Raw genomic sequence first — 13,127 nt, 5'->3', positions numbered from 1 at the left:
GTATAAAATGGTATTCCCAACTGGTGCATAGAATCAGAGTTGGGTGGCACTAAAGTTTGGTTTCGATTAAGACATCCCAACAACTCACTATAGAGGAGTAATACGGAAGTTCAACCATTGACAAATGTCCTTTTCCAATAACTCTCTATTTGAAAGCCCTTACTCCCATAAAGAATGTGTAGGAGAGAACTGAGCTCGACTCAATATGGGCATTGGTGGTGGGTCAGCTAAAATAGGGAGTGCACAACCATACACGAATCACTTTAAATACAAGAAGCCGAGAACCCAATAGTGTCACTAGAGCCAGGATGTCAACTCAACTTAAGTTGCATGAGTCAAGGTTCAATAAAATCAAATCTTCAACACAATCTTTATTTGATCACATTTTTTCTTTAAAAAAAAAGTGTGAAGATGGAAATGAGATTTCTATTTAACTATAAAATTATATATCATCAAAATCATTACAATTTGCATTTTAAATAAAATTTTTAGACATTAGAGTCAATTACATGGTAGAAATAGCTACTTCTATTTTTAGCAATAGAAGTTAAAAAATGTATCTCAAATAAGCTTGTAATTTATTTTTAAAACTCGTTAAAAAAATCATTATTTTTCACATGTTAAATAATATAGATACTTTTACAATTAAAATGAATTTAAAAAATAATTTATTACAATATTTCCAAAATCTAACCAATCAATCATTGAAGTCATAGTTTACTGATCAAACTAATAGTTGAACCATGGTCAACCATAATATTACAAATATATAATTATAAAAAGTTAGAAAATATATAAATAATTAAAAATTTAAAATATATTTCATCTTTTTATTTTTAATATTGGCAAATTAAATCATGATACTAATATATTCTAAATTTATTAGGAAATTAATATTTCTAATGTAATTAATAATACAAATATAATTAACTTTCAAAGTCACAAAGTACTCCTTTCCATCAAAACTCCACAAAGTAACATGACTACAGGACAAGTAAACCATAAAGATGATTTTTTTTCTAGGTTAGACATTGTAATGAGTTAGATATTATCTTTTAAAATTTTTCATCACTACATTCTATAGGTAATTCATTCTTTAGAATAATAAGTTTGTTGTTATTAGGATTTTTCATGTTATGCTATAAAATAAAATGTTTGCATTTTCAAATCATTCACATTTAGTTATAGATTTTTCACAGACACATAAAGAATATGTACCAAATGTTGTCAACCCTCTAGGGTAATTACTAAGGATGTACCGATTCAAATGAGTTGATATTTCATCATTTTCAAAATTATGTTTGTCACCATATAGACATTTTGGGTTTAAGGATTAAGGATAAAAGTTTAGCCTTAAGTTCAATTTTACCTTGTCTAAAGCTTGGAATGTAGCGCTAAGGACAGTTTAGGGTAGGGGGTTAACAATATAATCACTATCATTAAAAACATAAATATCAAATACATAATAACTTTAACATAGATATAGATGACAACATTCATATATTGTCATTAGCATAAACTTCAAAAAATTTAGTACTTTTTATATAAAACAATCTTTTTTTTTTTTGGAAAATTTTATTTAATGTTAATAAATACTTGACTTTATCTTCTTTTAATTAATTTATAGAATAGCAACTTACAACAAATGTACCGTCTAGCACATCCAAATGATCATGATATTCATCAAGTATGCATTTCTTCATTAGTAATACATGAGATTGATGGACTTCAAGAATCCTCCACTATTGTTATGACACACTTACTGTCTTAAGGTAAGAGAAGGTACAAATGAGTGGAGAAAGGGTATAGATGGGGGGAGGTAGAGCCTTTCAAAGGGTTTGTAGTGTTGACATACCATCTTTTTATACATCACATGCATGTAGATCACATCAACAAATAGATACACAATCACAACCTCAATCGGAACCTTTATTTTTGTGACAAGGGGGTGACACAACTACATGTCAACCCACCACCTCAAGAAGGGTCCTCCGTGCATCGTAAAGTACCTCTTATTATACATACATTTTCAAAGTTACCATCTAACACCAAGGAGCCATCCACTCTAGTACCAACACCTTTGATTGTGTCTCACCATAACCATTATATCATATGTTTAATGATGAGAGGATTACTCGTACACAGGTCATTCTTGTAGTTTAGAATAGAGAGTGAGAACAATCTCAGAGACATGGACTTGGGTGAAGAGAAGTATGAGGACATTAAATAGCATGTGAGGGTCCTTTGATCCATCAAAGTTGAAAACATTTCATAGACAATCGTGGCGAAAGAAGAAGGTTCCTTTATGTGGCACATATTGATGATTTTATATATTGTGTCATGCATATAAACTATTTGCAACATAATTTCTAGTTGGAGCTATTTTGGAGATTATCACGTATAACATGTATTCTTATAGATGTTTTGAAGATTATAATATATGAACATATAATATTGTAAGTATAGTTAGTGATATGTATTTTCTAGCTATTAAGTTAAAATGGTTAATTTCATTCAGCTCCCTAAGATTTTGGTTAAATGCGTTTAACTCCTATTGGTTTGATATTTCATGAAATACTTCCCTTATTGTTTTTATTTCTAATTTTAAATCACCTCTCATCTCATTCAAAATAAAGGAGGTATTTGATGAAAGTTCAAACATACGAGAGCTAAATGTATTTAGTTAAATCTTAGAAGAGGTGAATCAAATTAACTTCAAGTTAAAATGATATTGGTTGATCTTTATTATTATAAATTATTATTGGATGATCAAACACAAAAAATTGTTGATGTATTTATGTAATTTAGTGTTTAAAAAAAGCAGTTTGCAAAATTTTTATTAAAGTCGTGTCTTGAAAACATGATTTCATTTTTAACATTGAAATCATGTCTTGTAAACTAAAGTTGTACCTTGAAGACATAATTTCAATACTTTTAAACTAGAGTTGTGTTTTGAAAAACACAAGTTTGATTTCAAGATATGATTTCCAACAATTATATATTAAAATTGTATATTCAATGTCTTCAAAACATGATTTTATTAGTTTACATTATTTTATTCTAGAGTCATGACTTGAAGACATGGTTTCAATACTTTTACATTAAAGTCGTGTTTCCAAGACACAATTTCAATAAAATGCACTAAAATCATGTCTTCAAGACATGTTATTCATGTGACATTTTATTGATTCAATGTGTCATAGATTTAGAAATAGTTTTGAAAGTACTATATTTTGAAAAACATATATATATATATATATATATATATATATATATATATATATATATATATATATTTTATCGTTATAATATTTTAAACAAAAACTTGTACTCTTGTTTGAACCAAAGAACAATTGACAATGATTTCTGACCTCCCTCTAAACCATAGCTTTGAGGAGTCCCTAATTGGTTTTTAAATACAAAGGACGTAATGGACATTGAGGAGTATTATTTTTTAAATCTTTTAGATAAAATAATTTCTTTAAAGACAAGAAAATTTAACTCTTTTTCTTTTCTTTTTAAGAATATGTTTTATATAACCTTTTTATTTTCAAACATAAAATTGATGACTATTTATGCTATTTGTAGAAGTAGAAGTTAAAAAGACTGTCCTAAATAATTTTTTGATTTATTTTTCAAAAGCAGTTTAAAAACTATAATTATTTCTTCAAATAAAAATTGCTAAAGTTGTACATAAGGGGAAAATATTAGGCACCCTTTGTTTATATAAATTTTTATATTCATTTTCAAAGAAAATAAAAAATATGTATGAAAACAAGTTTGAATAATATATTTTTTTTTTATGTTTTTTTTTAAAAATGAGTTCAAACTATTTAAAAATTTTGAAAAGGTCAATTTGATCATTATTAAAAAATTTCAAATTTTTGTTAAAAATTAAAAATGAAAATATTTTTCTAAAAAATTAAAAATAAAAAAGGAAATAAAATCATATAAATAATATCGTGAGACCAACAATATAAAGAATGAATATTACAAATATGAAAGAAATATTAATATGAATAAAATATAATTTCATTATATAAAATTAAGAAAATTTTAAAAAATTATATTTATTATATAAAATTATAATTATTTTTATTTTTATAATTTTATTATAAAAAAATAAAATCAAATAACATTTTAACAAATTTTTGGTCCGTTAGAACTTTTTTTTTTAAACCTTTAAAAACTGTTTTTTTTTCTTTTTCTTTTTTAACTTAAAAACAATTTTTAAGAATGAAAAATAGTTTTTAAAAACAAATTTTAAAAAATATGGTCAAACGAGTTAATATTTTTCTTTTATTTTTAAAAATCAGTTAAAATAATTTATACTTATTTTTAAAAAATGATTTTTTATTTCACTTTATTTTTAAAAAATTGTTATTCAAACAATGTTAAAAAATTTTAAAAATAATTTTTTATTTTTAAAAACAAAAAACTATTTTTAAATCATATAACTCAACAAGCTCTTTATTTTTTAAAAATAGTTTTTATTTTCTTTTTCTTAATCAAAAGCATTTTCGAAAAAGAAAAAATAAAATACGTTTTTATAACCAAATGCCAACTAAGTTATTGTTTTTAATGATACAAACACTTTGAAAACTATTTATCATTCACATTTGAAGAAATAAAATAGAAATCATTATTCCAGCGAAATTGACAATAGAGATTGGGACCGCATGAGAAAGGCCGCTTCAAGATCCGTACAAATCCTCAACCCCAACGACCCCTCTTCGTTTTCCAAATTCTTCTCTTCAATCTCCTTTCGAAACCATGCCTATAATGAAGTCCAAGTCCTCCCTCAGTCCTTGCATGGCCAATTCATGCAGCAACAACGCCTCCTCCTGCTCCTACAAGCATGTAAAAAGGCTCCAACTCTCAAAGAAACCAAGCCTCTCCATGCACTTACCGTCACCATGGCCTCAAATTCAACCCAACCCATCTTTCTCTACAACAATCTCATTTCTCTCTACGTATTGCAGGGCGAGTTATCGACTGCGCGTAAGGTGTTTGGTGAAATGACACAAAGAAACGTGGTATCGTACAATACAATCATTGGTGGTTATAGTCGTAATGGAAGCGTGGAGGAGGCTTGGAATTTGTTTTCTGAGATGAGGCGTTATGGGTTCGAGCCAACCCAGCACACCTTTGCGGGTCTGTTGTCGTGTGCTTCGTTGAAGCTTTCTCAGGGGTTTCAATTGCAGGCACAGATGGTAAAGAGTGGATTGTTTCATGCTGATCCTTATGCCGGGACAGCTTTGCTGAGTTTATTTGGGAGGAATGGATGCATAGATGAGGTGGTTTGTGCGTTTGAAGAAATGCCGCAGAAGAACTTGGTAACATGGAATACAGTGATATCCTTGTTTGGGAATTATGGGTTTTCTGAAGAATCTATGTTTTTATTTCGTGAGCTTATGAGGACGGGAGCTGGTTTATCTGAATGTTCTTTCATGGGTGTTTTATCTGGATTTGCATCAGAACAAGATTTGGAATTGGGAGAACAAGTACATGATTTGTTAATTAAAAATGGGTTTGATTGTGAAGTTTCGGTTCTCAATTCTCTTATTAATATGTATGTGAAATGCTCCTGCATTTGTTTGGCGGAGAAAATGTTTGAGCTGGGATGTGTTCGGGATGTTGTGTCATGGAACACAATGATTGGGGCATTGGCAAAAAGTGAGAGACCGAGCAAAGTGCTAGAGCTTTTCTTAAAAATGTCTCTTGATGGAGTTTTGCCTAATGAGACTACATTTGTTAGTGTTATTAACTCCTGTACAAACTTGCAGATTCTGGTGTTTGGTGAATACATCCATGCCAAAGTAATCAGGAATAAAATTGAATCCAATGTTTTTGTGGGCAGTGCATTGGTTGACTTCTATGCTAAATGTGATAACTTGGAATCTGCACATTGCTGTTTTGATGAGATAGATGAAAAGAATGTGGTTTGTTGGAATGCATTGATTCTGGGTTACTCAAATAAGTGCTTTTCCTCTGTTTCGTTATTGAAAAGAATGCTTCAATTAGGCTATTGCCCAAATGAATTTTCATTTTCAGCTGCTCTGAAGTCATCCTTGGTTTTTGAGCTGCAGCAGCTGCACTGTTTGATAATGAGAATGGGTTATCAGCAAAATGAGTATGTCTCAAGTGCTCTTATCACCTCATATGCCAAAAATGGTATCATATCTGATGCCTTGATCTTTGATGCTGCTTCTAACAAACCACTCCTTGTTGGTCCATCTAATGCCATTGCTGGAGTTTATAACAAAATTGGCCAATACCATAGAACTCAGGACTTGTTTTCTCTACTTGAAGAACCTGACATAGTGTCCTGGAACATTTTGATTGCAGCTTGTGCCAGAAATGGTGATTACAAAGAAGTTTTTGAACTTTTCAAACACATGCAGATGGCTCAAATTTATCCTGACAATTACACTGTAGTGAGCCTCTTAAGTGTCTGCACAAAACTTTGTAACCTGGCTTTGGGTAGTTCTATTCATGGATTTATTATAAAGACTGATTTTAAGTTCTGTGACACCTTTGTATTCAATGTCTTAATAGACATGTATGGAAAGTGTGGGTGTATTGAGAGTTCATTGAAAATCTTCAACAAAATTATTGAGAGAAACATTATCACATGGACAGCTCTAATCTCAGCCCTAGGAGTTAATGGTTATGCAAATGAGGCATTAAAGCTCTTCAGGGAAATGGAGTCACTTGGGTTTAAGCCAGATGGAGTCGCTCTTGTTGCAGTGTTTTCAGCTTGCAGACATGGTGGCTTGGTGAAAGAAGGAATGGAGTTGTTTTGGCAAATGAAAAAGAGTTGCGGGATTGAACCAAACATAGATCATTATCATTGTGTGGTGGATTTACTGGCTAGATGTGGACATCTTCAGGAAGCAGAACAAGTGATTTCTAACATGCCTTTCCCACCAAATGCGCTTATATGGCGTAGTTTCCTTGAAGGCTGCAAGAGATGGAAAACAGCAGAGAATCAAGAATCAGTAGATGTAAACTTGAAATCAGAACAACAATTTCATATTGCTTTGTGACCAGATATTTCTTGCGGGCAGGTTGCCTGAGCATACCAACTTTGGGGGTCCATGTGGTCCTAGGCCCACCTGTTTCCAGGTGAAGAGAGAATGCACTTATAATAATATATTCTGAGGCAGTTTGATGATGATGGTGACAGAGCAGAGATATGATTCCAAGGATGTATTTCTTCTCCTCTTTCTCTGTTTTTGATGTCAGGCAGAACTTTCAAGTGCATCTTCACTCTTGGTTTTTTAGATGGCTAACCATCATGTGTGGTGAAATGGAAGTAACCAATCATAGCCTATCTAGGTTCCATTCTTGTCTTTGGGGGATCAATATCCGTGCAACCTTGCCTTTGAAAGTCTGCAACATCTTGCTACCAAAGCAAATCTCACCAGGCCTTATGTCACCTTTATTCAATTCACAGAGTCACAAGCTGAGCCTGGGCCTCCCTGAGGCTCAAGCTAAAAGTGTGTCCCTGGTCTGACCCTGAGCCACCAGGGGTGCAGTGGATCTTACACATACTATGGAGTTGTCCATGTCACTCTTGCTTGCCTTGAAGAGTCATTTCAGGTCACATGGGAGCCATCACATTATCATCCTCCAACCATATCACCTCAGCACATGGTGTGTGTGTATCTTTTGGCCTATAAGGTTCATTGTATCAAGAATGTTTCTGAAGGCTTAGGGGAATCCTTCATGTTTGGAACTTGGAAGAAGTGATTGAAAGAAGTTATGAAGAAAGATTTGGGTGCAGCATTTGAAAGAAGTTATGAGACAGATGACAATTGGCAACAGCTTTCTCTCTCACTTGCAAATGGAAATTGAAAAGAGATTTGTATTTATTCAATAGATAATTGTTAAAATCAAAAGTTAAATGTTTCCATTTACTTTTTGAATCGGATGTTGTGGATACACAAACTAAGTAGAATTATATTCTTTGAATTATCTTGCCATCAGGCACAAGCAATGCACAAGAAAATTGATAGAGCATTCGCTGATTCATTATATCCTTGATGTAAAAGCTTTATGTTCATGAGATGTGATTAACATCTATTTGTTGTATAGATTCTGTAGGGAAGTAGAATGAAATTTTCATATTCGACACATTGATAATCTTACTGTTTGGAATATGATTCAGGAGAATCTATTTGTTCCTCACTCCCTTAATACTTGAGTTTTTGGCTTTGAAGTTCTACTATAATCTATTCTAATCCATTTCTGCCTCCTTTTGCACATATTGTGGCCTTGCCTGAGAATGAATAGAAAGTTGTTTTATGGTACTTCTATTTTGATTTTGACCTTATTTTTAAGTTGCTTCTGATTTTTCTCTTTCTCCCTTAATGTTGTTGAAGCATTGAACCTAGCAAAGTGACCTAGAAATTACTGGAAATTTTACCTCTTAGGATTTCCTTCATTTTCTAATGATGTTGATAAGAGTAGTCTTTGGTGCTTCTGCAGGTATGTGGAATGCCTGAGTGAAGTTGCTACATGCATGTAAGGTTGGTTCTGCATTTCTGAGAATGGTATGAATTGTTACATTTTCATCAATTTTTTTTTTAACTTTATTTTTTAGCCAGGTTCTCTCCTGGGTCTGGTTGACTTCCCAATAAATTTGAATTGGCTAAAAGGCTTAGGAATTGCAAATGTAAATTTCAAGAATAACTGCTGCAGGACATGTTATGTAGGGGGGAAAAAATTCAACTCCATCTGCTGCAAACATAGAAAAATCCAGCCAGTGCAGACAAGGAGAAAACTGATATTCTTCCTTTATTATTATTATAATTATCATTAGGATTATTACTTTTAAAAACACATGGATACATCATTCAGATCATTTAGTTTAGCATTAAGGTTCATCTTTTGACGTGGATATTGATAAGATCAATAGTAAACTTTTGACTCTTCAGAGTTTAAATATTCCTGACTTTCAATGAACAGAAATGGTCATATTTAGTAGTTCTTATCTAATATCATGACCCTGTACTGCTGCTAATTAGTTGTCGTTGACACAGATATCTGTTTAAGGATCCTCCACCTCTATTATTTAATGCAGGTTAAAGCTGATTGGATGAGAAAATTCACAGGAATCAGAATACCAAGATAGGATTCATTTTGTTCTTTCTTTATTCCTTAGGGTCATATGAAAGTGACTCTGAATATTCCCTTCAGGACGGTCATCTTGTGCGTGGCGAATCGGTATGAAAGGAAACATGAGTGGACAAAAGAAAATCAAAAGAAATTCTACTACATGTGTTGATGTTTTTATGAGGATCAGTCGTTTTGTGTAGACATGATTCATATGGATCACTTCCCCTTAAATTTAATGTCTCACCACCGTCCAAGTATGTCGATTAAAACAAAAGATGACTAGATATGGGAGTTGGGAGAGAGAGAAAATGGGAATGGTTGGGAGTCATTTTATGTTTAAACACCATTTTTTGTCGAATACAACACTCTGCCTTGGAAGTATTTGTTTGATTCTATTATTATATGGTTAAAAGACATAAGCTTTGAGAGAAGACAAAGCATAATTCAGAGTCATGTTATCTCCACTAGCATTGATCACTCATACTTGCATTTAGTTGTATAATTTTAATTCGTATATTCCTTGCAGCTTGAGCTATATATTGGAACCTAGTTTGGTCACTAGTTCATCAACCTTTGCATGCATGGCCAACCATACTGGAGTGCGAGTGTTGATACTGTTCTTGGTAGTCTTCTCAACCTTCTTCATGAGTTTGCAGGCGCGCATCCGCATGCGGATGAGGATTGACAGCCAAATTCTTTTACGTGACTTGGGCTACGATGAGTCTAAATTACATCATCTTCAGCGGATGTCAACACTGGATGCAGGAGCCAATAGAGTGTCACCTGGAGGACCAGATCCTCAGCATCACTCAAAACCACCAGCACTGCCTTAGATATTGCCCTATTGACTATTGAGGGTATTTGGTTGCAGATGTATCTCCCTTCTTCTTTTTTCTTTTTTTTTTTTTCCTTTTTTTCTTTTTTTCTTTTTATCATTTTTCTCCTTGTGTATCAAGCCCAGCCCAGCCCACTGTGCAAGCTTGGTTTTCGCTTGAATGTGGGGGGCCTATCATGTTGTAATAGAAGAACCTTTTTTTTTTGGCATAAGAATTTTATCATTTGTCTTCTTTGTTCACCTTCTTTACCGGGTATCATGTAGGTTAGATCTCTCTCTCTCCTTCCTGGGAGAAGTGAAATCTCTTTAACAGTTTTCATGCATGCTTCATAGTTGAGATCTTGGTGTCACTTACAGTTTTTCTTCTTAGCAGTTCTCCCGATGCCATATTAGTTACTTGATGAGAGGGAGAGAAAAGAAGACGAAGATTTCCAAATAATATCCAAACTCAATTGTTCTAAAATTATTTTCCTGCATCTTCTTGGGAAGAGAGGAAGCTAATGGATTAGACAAAGAGTACATTTGATGTCTATTACTCCATCGCCTCTGATTCAGATTAACCAAAGAATTATCCCATAATTGCATCCTATTTCACTATAAACAGATGTTTATTCAGTCAACTAATTTGGTTTTAGAGGAACTCAAAGTTGGGATATGTTGGTCTGACGTGTTGTTGGTCCATCCCCTGATAAGATAAAGTACTTTTGATTTAAGTTAGTCGTTTAATATGGTATAAGAGCTTTGGCTTCGTGAGATTTAAGTTCTGCATGACCTCCAAAAGAACATAAGCCATACAAGTAAATTGAAATTCTTTTCACAATTCAACACTCAAAGAACTTGTCAACCACCATAGCTTTAGTTATAAGACTTCTTAAAGTCGAACATTCTTAAAGGACGTACGTGGAGTCGCAGATATATGGTAATTGGTGAGATTTAATTTGGTATTATCGGAAACTTTGTTGTGGATAAGATTTTGATTAAGGCCTTCATTGCTGGATCCAAGATGCTAATAATAAATTAATGTTGCATTCACTCTTCCAGGTTAGAATTTTCTTACTCTTAAATGTAATAGCTGGCAAAGAGCCACTCGTGCAAGGCCATTGGGTTGGAAAAGTAGCTTAATTATATAGGAGATTCATAGGAAATCTGACATATTTGCTGATGTTTTAATATTGAATGGATACAGATTAAAGGCTGGCTCCAAAATCCAAATCATTGTAAGTTTTATCCACTCGTTTTTTAAAATTATCCTATTCCTGAAGTGGAGTACTCTCCAAATGTAACGAAAGAGTGAAAGAGGTGTACATCGAAGGACCACTCTAATGAAGAATATGCACAATTTATCTCATTTGAAGTGATGGGAAATCCATAAAATTGCGGATAATTCCACATCAGAGAGGACAAAGAGAATGTGTCAGAAGAATTTGTCTCCTTCTGAGGCTTGCATTGCCATATACATCAGAAACAAAAGCATCAATTAGGACAAAACAACAAATGCAAGTGTGATGTTCATACCACTGACACTTGATTAGTCGTCTTCCTCCTCTATTTGTCCTATCTATGCAATAAAATAAGACTTACCAGATGAATTTGTTCGTAATTAGTAATTTTCATTCTTCTCAGATGGCTTTGGTTTATGGCCTGGTTCTTGGATGGTCTTATCCTGTGTAAATAGTCAACTTTAAGGATTTTGAGATGAGGATGTAGCTGCAAAACTGCTGGGAATGATCTGGAAAGGACCAAAGAATGAACTTGAGAAGAAGAAAAACCATGCATGCAACTTAACAAGGAATATTTAAGTGTCCTATAAACTTAAAGCCATGTTGATATGAGTATATAGCTGCAAAACTGTTGGAAATGATCTGGAAAGGGACCAAAGAATGAACGTGTGAAGAAGAAAAGCCATGCATGCACCTTAAGAAAAGGGGGGTGTTTAAGTGTCCTATAAACATCCAAATTAAAGAGCTTAAGATGTTATGGGAGTAATTTGAAACTTGTCTATACTCTTCAGGAATCCAGTAATGATTCACAAGCTAACTGAAACATAGATGATAAATTTGTTTCATCTGTTCTGATAAAAAGGTTACAATTAAACAGTGAACTTTAGGAACACTAAAAGATCAATTTTATTGCAATGCTGCTGGTAGGTATTGTAGTTTATTAACAAGGGACCAATCCTTTGGCCCCAGAGTTAGGTCTCCACACAAACAAGTTACATATCATTGCTCGTGGCATGTTTCCATTTTGCCTTTTCTTCTGTTGCATTTATACACAAGTTCACCCAATTAACTTTCCCACAACATGAATCTCTCGGTAGAAAGCATATCTATACAGGACCACATAAGGTGGAGCTGCCTCTTTTTCACTTATAAAAGGAGCAACTTTGAATCGTGAAAGAGGAGTAGCTTTCAATTGTTGAAAGTAGATACAAGATCCATGGAAATTTAAAATTTAAGCCACCACTGCATTATAGAGTGTTCTTATATTAAATATTGCTTTAGCCAACATAAAATCTTCCATTAGGCTTCGAAAAACAGATGATACAATTAAGCTTTTCCAGAGAGAATTCCCATTTCTCTTGTATAATTGGCTACCACATACAACTGTTAAAAAAAGGAAAACAGTGGTTGGGAATTTTACTCTTTTATAATAAATACTACAAAGAGAATTGATATTGCTTTGAGGTTGAAAGGTCTGCTGTTCATTTGCAACTGCTCTGAAGGTGATGATTGGCCAACTGTGAAAAAACAACTAAAAATTAGGAGATTTTGGTATAAGGGTTTCCACATTGGTTTTTTACTATACTGTGGCAACTGGTTATGATGACTAGAATTTGAACAAGGACAGGGTCATGTCACCTAACAGCTTCCGCGAGAAACATGCATATGAGCTTAGTTTGTTTTCCCTGGAAAACTCCAAGTACTGACAATTTATTATCACATATTAGCACACATGATCAAATTGCTTTTCCTGTGGATTCAGGGTAATTGGAGTTGGGGACTAGGGCAAGTTCCAAGCAATAAATGCAGCATAACAGATTAAATAATAGAATGAATATAATACAGTTGAACCAAATTATACCATTCAAAGTATTTAGGATTTCCTCTGAAAGGCACACTCACATGAATACAACAGTTTTACCAAAATTTCTGTAGTTTTTGGCTCAAAA

At 33.0% G+C, this 13,127-nt stretch overlaps 1 protein-coding gene across 1 annotated transcript; it reads left to right on the top strand.

Annotated features, from left to right (window-relative positions):
* Positions 1-4,598: 4,598 nt before the first annotated feature.
* On the top strand, positions 4,599-8,095 carry LOC100247242 (pentatricopeptide repeat-containing protein At3g58590). Its single transcript, XM_059741317.1, has 2 exons — positions 4,599-7,667; positions 7,715-8,095. Exon 1 carries the CDS (start codon positions 4,680-4,682, stop codon positions 7,047-7,049), a length of 2,370 nt encoding a protein of 789 aa, XP_059597300.1. The 5' UTR covers positions 4,599-4,679; the 3' UTR covers positions 7,050-7,667; positions 7,715-8,095.
* The last annotated feature ends 5,032 nt before the right edge of the window (positions 8,096-13,127 follow it).

This window comes from Vitis vinifera, chromosome 12 (assembly GCF_030704535.1).
Source record: "Vitis vinifera cultivar Pinot Noir 40024 chromosome 12, ASM3070453v1".
In the NCBI taxonomy this organism is placed as follows: domain Eukaryota; kingdom Viridiplantae; phylum Streptophyta; class Magnoliopsida; order Vitales; family Vitaceae; genus Vitis; species Vitis vinifera.
The sequence above is the reverse complement of the archived record's forward strand: the minus strand, read 5'-3'. Positions and strand labels throughout refer to the sequence as shown.

Excerpts from the sequence above, each read along its gene's own strand:
- LOC100247242 (XM_059741317.1), top strand. The coding sequence starts at position 4,680 with ATGAGAAAGGCCGCTTCAAGATCCGTACAAATCCTCAACCCCAACGAC.